General features: G+C 47.7%; 2 protein-coding genes across 2 annotated transcripts; one reads left to right on the plus strand and one right to left on the minus strand.

The window, feature by feature from the left end:
- Positions 1-8,546: 8,546 nt before the first annotated feature.
- On the minus strand, positions 8,547-9,268 carry LOC121984061 (holotricin-3-like). The gene has a single exon (XM_042536827.1). It carries the CDS (start codon positions 9,194-9,196, stop codon positions 8,732-8,734), a length of 465 nt encoding a protein of 154 aa, XP_042392761.1. The 5' UTR covers positions 9,197-9,268; the 3' UTR covers positions 8,547-8,731.
- Positions 9,269-11,617: 2,349 nt separating this feature from the next.
- On the plus strand, positions 11,618-15,086 carry LOC121986479 (U-box domain-containing protein 4-like). The gene is made up of 4 exons (XM_042540447.1): positions 11,618-11,706; positions 13,587-14,342; positions 14,436-14,918; positions 15,024-15,086. The coding sequence occupies exons 1-3, from the start codon at positions 11,618-11,620 to the stop codon at positions 14,443-14,445; spliced, it is 855 nt and encodes a 284-aa protein (XP_042396381.1). The 3' UTR covers positions 14,446-14,918; positions 15,024-15,086.

The raw sequence follows: 15,086 nt of genomic DNA on the forward strand, positions 1-15,086 counted from the left end.
GTCTCCAACCGCCTGGTGATGGTGGACGAAGAATTAAGAATACTGAAGGCTGCAGGCGGTCCGTTCGGCTCCCAAGGCCCCTCTTACTCTGAGCTGCAGAAAGAGCTTAAGAAGGCCCAAGACTTGTTGACGGCCGAGCAGAAGAAGACGGACGATCAGGCCCACACATTGGCCGAGCTTGAGCGCGTGAATAAATCTCTAGATCGCAAGATAAGCCTGGCGACTGAGCCGAAGAACACGGCTATCTCCGATCTGGAGAAAAAGAATGTCGAGGCTCAGGGCTTGGAGCAGAAACTTACAGAGCTGACGGACCAACTGGCCGGCGAGAAGGTGGCTCGCTCGGCAGAGGCGAATAAGCAAAAGGACGAGCTTAAAACTCTGCAGGAGTCCCTCGCTGCCTCCCAAGCGGCTTTTAAAGAATATCAAGAGGCCGAGCCAAGCTGGGTTGCCGCCCTGAGACAGAGTTACATCCGCTCGCCCGAATTTTCGGAGAAAGTTTGTGAGCGGATGTACACTGCCTTTGACCTTGCTATGACTGCCACCATAACATATTTGAAGTCCAAGGGTCTTCTTCCCGACTCTGCTCTCATCCCGGTCACAGATCAAGTGGCGCTCCTCGACAACATCCCGAAAGATCTTTACGATTACCTAGAATAGAAGTTTTATATGTAATTCGGCCGCTTGGCCAAAGACTATCCTTTTTTTGTAATTTGGTCGCTCGGCTTTAGTTTCTTCAATATAATATCCCTTTCCTTGCTTTGTCCTTTTTCTAGTCAATATGTGTGCTGTCCGCTTGCCTCTTATCACACCTCTCGTGTTCGAAAGGGTGCTGTCCGCTCGCCTCTTATCACACCTCTCTTGTGTTCGAAAGGGCTTTTTATGAAGTATTTTGCGTAACTTTGCCGCCCGGCTGAATATGTCCTGCTTTGACAGAAGAGGTTTTTCGCTGGATGTTGATGAAGTACCTTTGGGTACTAGGCCGAGCGGAACATACAGGCGGTCGGACGATATTGACGGCGAGTACCTTTGGGTACTTGTTCACAAGTCCTCTTTATTGCCTTCGTCCGTCCGGAGGGTTTATAGTCGCCGGCTCGACTCTCGATTTTTAAAAGTCGGAGCTCGACGGTCTTCCGGCCGGAGGGTTTATAGACGCCGGTTCGTCTCTTGATTTTTATCGTCGGAGCTCGACGGTCTTCCGGCCGGAGGGTTTATAGACGCCGGTTCGTCTCTCGATTTTTAACGTCGGAGCTCGACGGCCTTCCGGCCGGAGGGTTTATAGACGCCGGTTCGTCTCTCGATTTTTAACGTCGGAGCTCGACGGTCTTCCGCTCGGAGGATTTATAGACGCCGGTTCGTCTCTCGATTATTAACGTCGGAGCTCGACGGTCTTCCGCTCGGAGGGTTTATAGTCGCCGGCTCGACTCTCGATATTTAACGTCGGAGCTCGACGGTCTTCCGCTCGGAGAGTTTATAGTCGCCGGCTCGACTCTCGATATTTAACGTCGGAGCTCGACGGTCTTTCGCTCTGAGGGTTTATAGACGCCGGTTCGTCTCTTGATTTTTAACGTCGGAGCTCGACGGTCTTCCGCTCGGAGGGTTTATAGTCGCCGGCTCGACTCTCGATATTTAACGTCGGAGCTCGACGGTCTTCCGCTCGGAGGGTTTATAGTCGCCGGCTCGACTCTCGATATTTAACGTCGGAGCTCGATGGTCTTCCGCTCGGAGGGTTTATAGTCGCCGGCTCGACTCTCGATATTTAACGTCGGAGCTCGACGGCCTTCCGGGCTAATTTTAACACTGCCGTACGGCGAAGCTGTTTGCCAACCTTTTATCATTTTTGCTTCCTGCATTTCAAGGACATAGGCGACCAAAACATATGTAAAATTACATCAGCGCACCTCTCACCCAGCTCGGTACGGCTGGAGATGATTCGCGCTCCATGGTCGATCAAGTCGCCGTCCGTCTTCATCCTCCAAATAATAAGCACCCGAGCGGAGCTTTTCGATGACTTTGAAGGGGCCCGCCCAAGGAGCCTCCAGCTTGCCGACGTCGCCGACCGGCTTTACTTTCTTCCAGACAAGGTCGCCAACTTGGAATGCTCTAGGGATCACGCGCCGGTTGTAGTTCTGCTTCATTCTTTGCCGGTACGCCATCAGCCGGACGGACGCCTTGGCTCGCTCCTCGTCGACCAAATCCAGCTCCATGTTCCTCCGCTCGGCGTTATCATCATCATAATTCTGGATCCGGACGGACTCAACACCAACTTCAACCGGGATCACCGCTTCGTCGCCATACACCAAATGGAATGGAGAGACGCCCGTTCCTTCCTTTGGGGTTGTGCGGATAGCCCATAAGACGCTCGGCAGCTTGTCCACCCAGCTTTCTCCCATGTGGTCGAGCCGAGTCTGAAGAATGCGAAGAATCTCTCGATTGGCTACTTCCGCTTGGCCGTTGCTCTGGGGATACGCCACGGAAGTAAAGTGTTGCTCGATGCCATAACTTTCGCACCATTCTTCGAGCTGCTTCCCTACGAACTGTCGTCCGTTATCAGATACGAGCCGGCGAGGGATGCCGAACCGACAAATTATATGCTGCCAGATAAACTTCTTGACCATCTGCTCGGTGATCTTGGCTAGCGGCTCGGCCTCCACCCATTTGGAAAAATAGTCGACCGCCACTAGTAGAAATTTTCGCTGCCCGGTCGCCATAGGAAACAGACCCACAATATCCATTCCCCATTGGTCGAACGGACAGGACACGGTAGCTGCTTTCATTTCCTCCGCTGGTCGGTGGGAGAAGTTGTGATAGTTCTGGCAGGAAAGGCACGTTGCGACGGTCCGAGCGGCATCTGCTTGCAGGGTTGGCCAAAAGTATCCGGCCAGCAGGATCTTCTTAGCCAGCGATCGTCCGCCCGGATGTCCTCCGCACGATCCTTGATGCGCTTCTTGGAGGATGTACGCCGCGTCTTCCGAGCTCACACATTTCAAAAGCGGGCGGGAGAAAGCCTTCTTGTAAAGTTGATCTCCAATGAGTGTGAATCGGCCGGCTCTCCTCCTCGGTAGCTGGGCTTCATCCCGATCGGACTGTGTAGCACCCGAGCGGAGAAACTCCATAATGGGTGTCCTCCAATCGCTCGGAAACGTGAGGCCCTCCATCCGGTCGACGTGCGCCTCCAAAGATACTTGTTCAATTGGCTGCTGGATGATGACCGGTGATATTGAACTTGCGAGTTTAGCTAGCTCATCTGCAGCCTGGTTCTCTGCTCGAGGTATCTTCTGGATAATAACCTCTCTGAAGTTGGCTTTGATTTTTTCAAAGGCTTCAGCGTAGAGCTTGAGCCGAGCGTTGTTAATCTCAAAAGTGCCTGAGAGTTGCTGAGCGGCCAGCTGGGAGTCAGAATGAATTGTCACCCGACCGGCTCCTACATGCCGGGCTGTCTGCAGGCCGGCTATAAGGGCTTCGTACTCCGCTTCGTTATTTGTGGCTCTATAGTCCAGCCGAACGGATAGATGCATCCGTTCTTCTTGTGGAGATAGCAATACTAAACCAATCCCGCTCCCGAGCCGAGTGGACGATCCATCCACAAATATTTTCCACAGCTTCGGGTTCTGACTTCTGTACTTCTATGACAAAATCTGCCAAGGACTACGCCTTTATCGCCGAACGGGGTTGATACTGAATGTCGAATTCGCTCAACTCCGTGGTCCATTTGATGAGTCGTCCGGACGCCTCTGGGTTCAACAGCACTCTTCCCAAAGGGCTATTCATCCGGACGATGATAGTATGCGCCAAGAAATAGGGGCGAAGTCTCCGAGCGGCGAGGACCAAAGCAAAAGCCAACTTCTCGAGCCTAGTATAGCGAGATTCAACGTCTTTTAAAATTTGACTTAAGAAATACACGGGCTCTTCTCCGCTCGCCTTCACTAATGCCGAGCCCACTGCTTGCTCAGTTGAAGATAGATAGATACAAAGTGGCTCACCCATAGCTGGCTTGGCTACCACGTGCAAAGAGTTCAGATACGTCTTCAATTCTTCGAACGCTCGATCGCATTCTTCATCCCAATGAAACTTAGTGGCTTTGCGCAGGATTTTGAAAAACGGGAGACTCCGGTCGGCTATCTTTGAAATGAATCTGGATAGTGCTGTTATCCGACCGGTCAAGCGCTGCACTTCCCTCAGATTTCTTGGGGGCGGCATATCTTGTAACGCTTTCACCTTGCTGGGATTTGCCTTGATGCCCCGCTCGGTTACTATATAGCCCAAAAATCACCCGCCTTTTACGCTGAACAGACACTTCTGAGGATTCAGCTTAACTCCATACTTCCTCAGCGTTCGGAAAGTCTCCTCCATGTCTTTAAAGAGGTCGGCCGCTCGGACTGACTTGATGAGAATATCATCCACGTACACTTCCAAATTTCGCCCGATCTGCTCCTTGAACACTTTGTTCATCAAGCGCTGGTAAGTTGCTCCCGCGTTCTTCAATCCGAACGGCATCACATTGTAGCAATAAGTGTCGTCGGCTGTAACGAAGCTGACCTTCTCTTGATCCTCTCGGGCGAGCGACACTTGATGGTAGCCCTGATAAGCGTCGAGCATGCATATCAACTCGCAACCGGCTATGGAATTCACCAGTTGATCGATCCGGGGCAGAGGATAAAAATCCTTTGGGCACGCTTTGTTGAGATCCCGGAAATCGATGCAAACTCTCCATTTGTTGCCCGGCTTGGAGACTAGTACCACGTTCGCCAGCCAGCTCGGGAACTGGATCTCGCGTATGTGGCCGGCCTCCAAGAGCTTCTCGACCTCCGCTCGGATGATGACATTTTGTTCGGCGTTGAAGTCCCGCTTCCTTTGCTTTACCGACCGAGCATCCGGTCGGACGTGAAGCTCGTGCTGTGCTATACTTGGTGAAATCACGGGCAGCTCATGCGTCGACCAAACAAAGACGTCACAGTTTCTCTGGAGACATTTGATCACTTCCTCTTTCTGGCTTGCCTCCAGATCGACCGCAATAAATGTGGTGGCCTCCGATCGGGTCGGGTGAATCTGCACTTTCTCTTTATCTTTATAAATCAAAGAGGGTGGTTTTTCGGTTATAGCGTTCACCTCAATCCGTGGTGTCTTCCGAGCGGAATTTAGTTCAGCTCAGACCATCTCGACGTAGCATCGTCGAGCCGCCAGTTGATCCCCTCGTACTTCTCCCACTTTATCTTCCACTGGGAATTTGATTTTCTGGTGGAAAGTGGAGACGACCGCTCGGAACTCGCTGAGCGCCGGTCGCCCAAAGATAACGTTGTATGCTGAGGGAGAGTCGACCACGACGAAGTTTGCACTCCGCGTCCTTCTGAGCGGCTCCTCTCCCAGCGAAATGGCCAGCTGGATCTGTCCGACCGGCAGAACTTCATTGCCCGTAAACCCGTAGAGGGGGGTTGTCATGGGCAGCAGCTCGGCTCGATCAATTTGTAGTTGGTCGAAGGCCTTTTTGAATATAATATTGACGAAGCTTCTTGTATCAATGAAAACGCGGTGAATAGTGTAGTTAGCTATTACCGCTTTGATGAGGAGAGCGTCGTCATGCGGCACTTCGACTCCCTCCAAGTCCCTGGGTCCGAAACTGATTTCGGGTCCGCTCGCCCGTTCTTGGCTGCAACCGACAGCATGGATCTGAAGCTGCCTGACGCTCGCCTTCCTTGCTCTGTTGGAGTCTCCTCCAGTCGGCCCGCCAGCTATAATGTTGATTTCGCCTCGGGAAGTGTTGTTTCTATTTTCTTCTTCCCGAGCGGACGGTCTAAGCCGCTCTCTAGACATTCGGGGATTCTCACGCCTCGTAGTATGATGCCGCTCGGGAGTCTGTCTTTGTCGCCTATCGGGTATCGTCCGATCGACGTCACGAGGTCTCTGTCGCCTGTCGGATGATGGCGATCGACGACCGCCGCTCCGGGGAACGGGGTGGGCAATCACGGGAAGGCTCCGACAATCTCTTGTGTTGTGCATGTCCGTCCGGTGGAATGAGCAAAACATTGGGGTCCATACCTTCTTTTTTGGTTTGGGCCGCTCGGCAAATACTTCTTGAATGGCGTGGGATCTTGCTTGTTGCGGTGGGTGAGCTGCTTCAGCTAGCGGTCCTCTAGACGACTGATGAGCAGTATGAGGCTTCCGCTCGATAGGGGTTGATCGCTCAATTGAAACGTCTTGTCTTCGGGTCACTTGGGCTTCCTTCACATTGATGTATTCATTGGCCCGATGTAGCATATGATCGTAGTCTCGGGGCGGCTTCCGAATGAGCAAGCGGAAGAAGTCCCCGTCCACGAGGCCTTGTGTGAATGCATTCATCATCGTTTCTGAGGTGGCCGTTGGAATGTCCATGGCCACCTGGTTGAATCGCTGGATATAAGCTCTGAGCGGCTCTTTGGACTCTTGTTTGATGGCGAACAAGCTGACACTTGTCTTCTGATAACGCCGACTGCTTGCAAAGTGGTGGAGGAAGGCCGTGCGGAAGTCTTTGAAACTTGTGATGGATCCGTCCGACAACCTCCGAAACCACCGTTGAGCCGATCCCGAGAGGGTGGTAAGGAAAACCCGACACTTCACTCCATCTGTGTATTGATGAAGGGTAGCAGTGTTGTCGAACTTACCCAAATGATCGTCCAGGTCGGTGGTTCCGTTGTATTCACCGATCGCCGGGGGCACATAGTGCTTGGGCAGAGAGTCTCGCAGAATGACCTCCGAGAATTGCCGATTGATCCGCTCGGGAGAAGCGTCCGCTCGGGGGGCCTTGCCTTTTCTGTTGTCTCGTATTGGCACTTCGTCTGATGAAGATCCTCGCTCACGATTAACTGCTGCGGCTTTAGGAGGCGTGCGGAATAGGGCACGATGAAATGGAACCGTGGCATGAGGTGCTTCCGCTCGGCCTCCTGATGCGGACGTCGTTTGTTGCTTCATCCGCTCGGCTTGTGCCTTCTGTTTTTGTTCCACAAGCTTAGCTGCCCTTGACTCGATCAGAGCGTCGAGCTCCTCCGTGGAGTGCGTCACTGTATGCGGTCGTCTAGCTTCATCCATTTTTTCCGATCGGATGCAGGAGCGTTCCCACAGACGGCGCCAAATTGATCCTGTCCGAATCGCTGAATCAACGGACGCTGGGCACGTGGCGCTCTCCTAGTTGCTGACGTAAATCTCCGACCGGTCGTACGGAGCTCCGGCGAACCTGCAAAGAAGTCGGGCCGGGAAGGGGTTCCCGGCGACGACCCTCCGACGCTCAAGTCAGGCAAGTGGACAGCAAAGAAGTGGCTCCGAATATCAGAGAATGCGTACCTCCGGCGAAGTGTGAGGCTCCTTATATAGAGCTGGGAAGGGGCTCACGCACACATACCGAAGCGAATACGTGTCCTCAACCCATACCTTCGTATGGACTTGTCAGAAAAGCTTACCTGACACCATACTGCTACAGTTCGAGCACATCTCTGATGGGACAGCGGAACCCTCTGTTATAAGATTCTGCATATGACCTACTCGTCGAACATACCCGCTGTCAGAAGATGTTCCCTTGTCCTTTTCTCCTTTAACTCCATGCCGAGCGTCCGGCCGGTCGGCAGCTCCCTCGCGTCCGGCCGGTCGACCGCTCCCTCGCCTTAATCTTATTCCCGGTCGTGTGCTCTGTGGACTGTTCACAGTGTTGCTACTTTATGTCTTCGGCCGAGCGGGCTACCCGCTCGGCCATACGACTCTGCTCAACATGAGCGTCGGAACCCCGGCTCCCCGCCGGGGTGTCTTTGCTTCCGTTTAGACCCCGGTCGGTCGGTCGGTCCACTTTTGTCCGGTCGGCCATTTAACCTTTTGACTTCCACGTGACGTTGACTCACTGAAACGAGGATCCCCTGTTCTTATCGTCGGATCAAAATATATATATATATATATATATATATATATATATATATATATATATATATATATATATATATATATAACTTTTTAAGTTAATACAAGAGTGAGAGAGTCAAAATAATTAAATCTATACCTTCACCCATGATCTAATTTTTATTAGGACAGCCTCTGCCACTTCACCCATGACCTAATTTTTATTAGGACCGTCTCTGCCACTTAATTAACTATGTAATTACCTCCTTGACATAATCTGACATATAATTTATATTTTACATTTCCTATATAATTTTAAGTTAATTTCAAATTTAAATATTATCTTTTCAAAAATATTTTATTATAATTTTAAAATCACATTATTAATCACATAATTGCAAAGTTACTTAAAAAAAATAATTTATCATATTATATTATTATAAGATTTTCTTTTGACAAAAAGTTAAACCTAGAGTTCTTGCTACGGTACAGCTAATTTGCCCAATCGATAAATTAGAAAAAAAACTATTTATCATCAGACTAGAATTTAATGCTCAAAATTAGACTATAATGCTACAACATTTTTGGTGTAGATATTTTTAAAAAGTAAATTAAATGACCTATTCATATCTCAGTAAATGCCATTCTATAACTCAATAATACAAATACACAAAAAAAAAGCATATATAATATAATATAATATATCGCCCTCTTTATTCATATAACAAATAGACACGTCTACGTATTCTAGAAGTGATAAAGTAAGATAAGCTCAAAATTAACAACGTTAATTACCAGTCTGACGCAAATAATACATTTTTAGACTACTGCAGTGCGGAGAGGGCAAGAGACACGTGGCGATCGAGAAGTAAACCCGTCAACAGTACGCGACGCATCGTTTCTTGCAGTCGATGGTGCAGCCGCCGCCTCCGCCGCCGCCGCCGTACCCCTTTCCGGAGTGGCTGTAGGAGCTGAAGCACTTGGCCGGGCAGGTCAGCCGCTTCTTGTAGCACGGTCCGCGGTCGGAGCAGACGACGGAGGGCCGCACCACGCCGCCGCGGGAGTACCCGCCGGAAGGGCCGCCGTAGCCCGCGCCCCACCCGCCGCCCATGCCGGGGATGTTGAACCCCCCGCCGCCGCCGCCGCCGTTTCCGGGGCCGAAGACCCCACCAGGGACGGAGCCGAATCCAGGGATGCTGCCCGCGTAGCCACCGCCTCCTCCACCGCCGCCGTGCCCCTTGTTCTTGGAAAGCTCGGCTTGGAAATCGCGGGCCGCGAAGGCGGCGGCGGCAGCGGCGGCGAGGAGGAAGAGGGAGAAGAGGAGGAGGGAGGGCGTCTTCATCTTTGGATGGATAGCAGGTGTGGATGGTAAAGGGTTATAGCGCGACTGAAGGGGGGTAGTTGAGGAGTTGACAGGCGGACGACGCAATAAACGACGAGTTGGGTTTCAACGCAGCAGACCGCACTGAGCACAGTAGTCACGCTGCCAGTTGCCACATGACAGCGCATCCTCAGCGTCAGTGGGATTCTACTCGACCGACTCTGTATCTATCCGAAGACTCCACTCTATTGAGTCTGAGCATATGCAAAATCGTCAATGGTGGAACCCTGCGAGCTAAGCAAGTGTTTACTGAGAAAGAGGGGGCCAAAAGTCAAGGGATAGTTATGAGGTCGATGGATTCATAAAGATCCATAAATGCTCACCCTCTGCCAAATGGTTCAGTATTTATGGAGTTGCCAATTGCATGAACAGGAAGCAATTGAATTGGTTTGCAGGTTAGGAGAGATGAGGGGAAGGATTCACCGTAAATTCTGTCCTTAAAGAGTCGAAAATTGCCATCATGATGGCTGTGTTTTTTATGCTGTGGAGCTAGCTATCATCAGACCTTGAAAGCTGAAACGTGTTATCAATCAATTATTGAATTGCTACTATTCCTTCTTTATCAATATGAAGACTTTAGTCATTACAACCAGTGCCACTACAAATGCTAAGTTTGATGGACGTTTGTCACTGTAAACTGTCTTAGTCACTGGCACTGTCAGTTATTAAACTTTTAACATCAGTTTTTTTTTCCACCGACAATTTACTAAAGGGTGCACATAAAAAATTTAAATTTATCAAAAATATACATTACTTTAGCATTTATTAAAGAACATATTTTTTTAAATGTATTTTCTATTTTATCCTCATGATAATTTAACTTTTTCTACTGTTTTTCTTTTCTTCTCTCTTCTCTCTTTTCTCTGTCGACAAAAGATAAGAATAACATTAGTCAATTTTTAATCATATTTTAATACATTTGAAGAAGCCAAAATAAATAATGGACATCATATTTGGACTGATATCATATCAGGCTCAACATGGACCTGATATCATTCCATATCAGGCCCACGTTGGGCCTGATTTGAGTCCATATCAGGCCCAATGTGAGTTTTTTTGTTGATTCTTTAATTTTTCTTGTTAACATCTATAAAAAGTCAAAATAAATAATGAACATCATATTTGAACTCCTTGCAATTTTAGAAATCTATAGAAACTGAAATGAGTGCAATCGGAGCTCTCTAGGTCCATCAGTGGATTTTGACCGAAACTCACTGATCGACCTAGAAAGCTCCGATTGCACCCATTTCAGTTTCTATGAATTTCTAAAATTACAAGGAGTTAAAATATGATGTCCATTATTATTTTTGGCACTCCATGGGCTATTTAAGCCCGGTTCGAGCAGCAGCCAAAACACAATAAGAACTTGCAATTCTTCTTCCGTGTGCTGCTAACAAATCGATCCGACGAAACCCTAACTCTACTCCGACGACCAGAAGCTTTCCATTTTAGATTTCCTTGTTGTCGGTATAATATTTAATAGTGCTTTAATTATTGTATTCTTTTGTAATATTTTTGAAGTTATAGTGATTGCCTGTCGAAAGCACTCTTATGTGCGGACCTTGGAATAGGAGTCACCACAGACTCCGAACCAAATAACATTCTTGGTGTTTGCATTGTTGTTTTTTTTTGCTGTGTGTTCTACTCGAAACGAACAAAAAAGACACGAGCGCTATTCATCCCCTCCCCTCTAGTGCTTTTCGATCCTATAATTAGTATCAGAGTGGGGTCACTTCGAATCGGTGAAACCACCATTCAAGCATTTAGTTTTCGTGGTAATTTTTAATTTTTAGAGTCGATCAGAATCGGTAAAATTACCGCCTTCCGATTTATTTTTATCGCAATCAAAATTTTCTCTCGAAGATGGTGCAACACCACTTGAGTTCGCATATTTATTTTAATCCCGCACTACTAATCCAAGACCAAGTCTTGGAATAAAGTTTTCTTATTTTTTTTGTGTGCTAGATCCTTAATGGAACACCAAGAAAGCTACAACACAACTCACCCCACCCGCCTCTTTTCTCCGACGAGGACTTTGGCTACTGGAAGAGCTGGATGGAATACCACCTCAAGACGCAAGTCGAGATGTGGATAATTATCTAAACCATTCTCGAGCTTCCACAAGATGGCGCTGGAAAACTAGTATCATGCGTGAACTGGGATGCTAGCTTAATGAAGAAAATTGAAGCCGACGCCAAAGCAACCTGCACCCTTCAATGCGGCCTAACCAAAGAAGAGCTTAACCGAGTCGGCCCATTCTCATGTGCAAAAGAGTTGTGGGAAAAACTGATCGAGATACATGAGGGCACTTCTGATACTAAGATAAGCAAGCGTGATTTGATCTTAAATAAACTGTATAACATAAAAATGCCGGAAGGTGAGATGGCTAGCCAACTTCACGCGCAGATTCAGGATCTACTGAATGATCTCCATGGAATCGATCAAAAGGTAGAAAACTATGACATAATCAGGTATACACTCAATGCCTTTCCGAGGAATACTTTGTAGGCATCTATGGTAGATGCTTACAAAGTATCCAAGGATCTTTCATCAATTAAGTTAGATGAATTATTTTTCGAATTTGAATTATACGAACAGATTAATACACACTCGGTCAAGAAAGGTATTGCTTTGATTACAGGTACAAGCAAAACCTAGAAACTAAAAGCAAAGCGCAACACCGAACCAAGTCCGAAGATGAATCTGACTCAGAAAATGACGACGATAAGATCACAGTCGAGATCGTCAACCTAGTATGCAAACTCTACAAAAAGAAGAAAGGATTCACCATGAAGGACATCAAAAAGGTGATTCGGTCCAAGAAGGTACCATCAAGTCCAAAAGTGAAGTTCGATGTAACCTGCTACAGTTGCAACTAAAAGGGGCACATCAAAGCTAACTGTCCAAACCAAAAGGAAGCAAAGAAGTAAATGAAGAAGAAAGCACTGCAAGCAACACGGGATGAGTCTTCTTCATAAGACTCTGACGAAGAGCTCGAACAGACGAGCTTCCTCGCGCTTATGGCCCGGGAACAACTCGAAGAATCAGAAATCAAGTGCGAATCGAAAATCGAGTATGAGCGAAGCCACAGATCCATATCTATTTTCGAAGGGCCTAATCCCACTGTAAGAAATTCTCAATTAACTAAACTGCATAATTTAGTCAATTATCTTATGCGTAAGTTAGCCAAATCCAACCTCTAGGCCAAGTCACTCTAAAAGAAAGTAACAATCCTTAAAGAGGAGACTAAATCGAGTCCTTTGACTGAGCCGGTTCAAATTGGAAGTTCAACTCAAGTCCAACAACTTGAGGAAGAAAATTCACTACAAGAAAAACCCTCATAGACATCAGTGGAACAACAGCGGTTTTAAGCAAAAACCGATGTCTTTGAGTATTTTACACCAATTTTTCCAAAAACCGGTGTCTATAAGCACATATTTTCGCTCATAGACATCGGGTTTTTAAGCCGATGTCTATTAGCGCCTTTTTTTCGTTAATAGACACCGATTTTTACAACGGTTTTTAAAACCCGGTGTCTATGATACAATAAAATTATTTAATTTTCCCACCAATACTTAGCCGAAATTTGCAACACTTTACTCTTCTCTCCAAACCTAAATCTATATCGCGTCGTCCCCTTCCTCTCCCGATCAGGATCAAGACGCCCCTTGCTTCGTCCAACCACACCGCTCCTCCAACTCCTCCCTCTAGGTAAGAAGAAGAGGAGCCCTTCTCCGCCCTCGCTTCTCCCTTGCTTCTCCTTACTTTTTGATGTTTATCGTCGAAATCTGAAGACTTAGTGGAGACTTAGCAGCTAAGGCTTGTTGGAAACGACAGCCTTTGGTCAGGTCCTCAAGCTAAGGTTGGAGCCGCCCAATCTGTTTGCTTTTATGTCTTGCTTTTGTTGGTTATCGTGGAGCTGCATTATGGAGGTGATGGTCGAGTTGGATCTTTTTGTTGGGCTTTTCGAATCGACCATTTTTTTTGGTTTCCAATATGGTGATTTTATGAGAGAAAGCTTGGGTTTTTGTTTGATTTTCGGTGGTGTTGTAGTTCTTGCTGTGGATTTTAGGTCTGGCGGCTTGTTAGGGCAGCAGAAAGAGTTGATGATTGTTAGATCCAACTCGATTCGCCACAAACAATGCAGGTAACAACGTTGCTTCCGTGCTCCACGTTCTTTGCTAATCGTTGGTAGAAATGCTTGTTAGAGCTTTGATATGTGTCCTTCCGTTGCACATTTTAGGTCGTGTTAATATAGATGACCTGGGTGAAGATTGTATGTGAAATGGAGCAGTATGAGGTTTTGGAGCAGATAGGGAAAGGTGCATTTGGGTCAGCTCTACTGGTGAAGCATAAGGTCGAGAACAAGAGGGCGTCCTTTTGTCTCCGAAAACCTAACCGACTCACTCGTCGATTTCAAGCTACGGGAGCTTGCCTCCGTCGGAGCGGGACCTTCTCGCTCTGCCAATTCCAGCGCCAAGCACGAGGAGCTTCTCGAAATCTCTAGGGGCTTCTCTGACTGCTCCAGCTTTGGCTCTGACATCTCCGACGAGCTCCAGAGGCTGGCCTCCTTTTCCATATCTGAGGTGCCGCGGAGCATTGTGGCATCCAACGTCGAAGGTTTCGAGGAATCCGGGCTCAGCACATCGTCGGAGAGCCTAGAGTACGCGTCGGTGGAGGGCGTCGAGCCGGTGGTGCGCGCTTGCGTGGAGCGTCTGAGGTCGGTGTCAGTGGAGGCTAAGCGGGAGGCTGCAGCGAGGATCCGGCTCCTAGCGAAGCACCGGTCGAATTTCCGGTCGCTGATCGGGCCGTCGGGGGCGATCTCGGCCCTAGTCCCGCTGCTGCGCAGCACGGATCCGGCTGCGCAAGAGAATGCGGCGACGGCGCTGCTTAACCTTTCGCTAGAGGAGGCCAACAAGAGGCACATAGCGGCGGCGGGCGCGATCAAGCCGCTGGTGTACGCCCTGCGGACAGGGACAGCCTCTGCGAAGCAGAACGCTACGTGCGCGTTGCTGAACATTTCGATGATCGAGGAGAACCGGGCAACGATAGGAGCATGTGGAGCGATCCCACCGTTTGCTTGCTACCTCATCTATATAGAAAAAAAGTCAATAGCCATCCATATGCTCGTAATAGCATGTGTTCTGTATAGTGTTTGCATGCTATTTATTCATTTTGTTTATCTTTGCCATTATTGCAGATGGAGCTAATTTCAAAGGTAAGAAGCCCATTTATTATGGATTATAAAGATTCCTGGGTTGAAAAGGTTTCTAAAAGTTTGCTTCCCCTTGATTTATTATGATAAGTTTCTTTTCTGTTTTAGCATTTAGATTGTAAATGGATGTTTTATGACTGCATGTTATATGTATTAGAACTCTAGTTATTTAATCCATGTTTATTCATTCAGTCAATATTCTATGATTTCTTAAACTAGCATTGTTCTTGCAACTGAAAAGATATTTTACATGCACTCTTTGATTAATAACTATATTGGTTATAGGAGCAGAGTGAAGAGCTTGCGCATACTTTTGTGGACTAGATTGACTCTGAGAATAGCTGCCTAGGCCATATGGTTTCAGGGTCTAAAGCTAATAGTGCTTCAATTCATCAAAGTGCTGCTGTAAATAGCAGTAGAGTTATCCATGCCCAAGAGTTTGATGTTTCAGTAACAATGTTGAATATTGTATGTAGTTCAACGCATTTTGTCAAAAATTTTCTTTCCATAATTAGTGAATGAGTTAATAAATTGCTCTGTTCTTAGTATTTTTGTTAATTTGGTTCTTCACAGGCAATCATTCTCTACCATATCCATGAGTATGCACATTCATTATCTGTTCTCAAAAAGTTGTTC

Source organism: Zingiber officinale, chromosome 5B, assembly GCF_018446385.1.
Source record: "Zingiber officinale cultivar Zhangliang chromosome 5B, Zo_v1.1, whole genome shotgun sequence".
Taxonomy (NCBI): domain Eukaryota; kingdom Viridiplantae; phylum Streptophyta; class Magnoliopsida; order Zingiberales; family Zingiberaceae; genus Zingiber; species Zingiber officinale.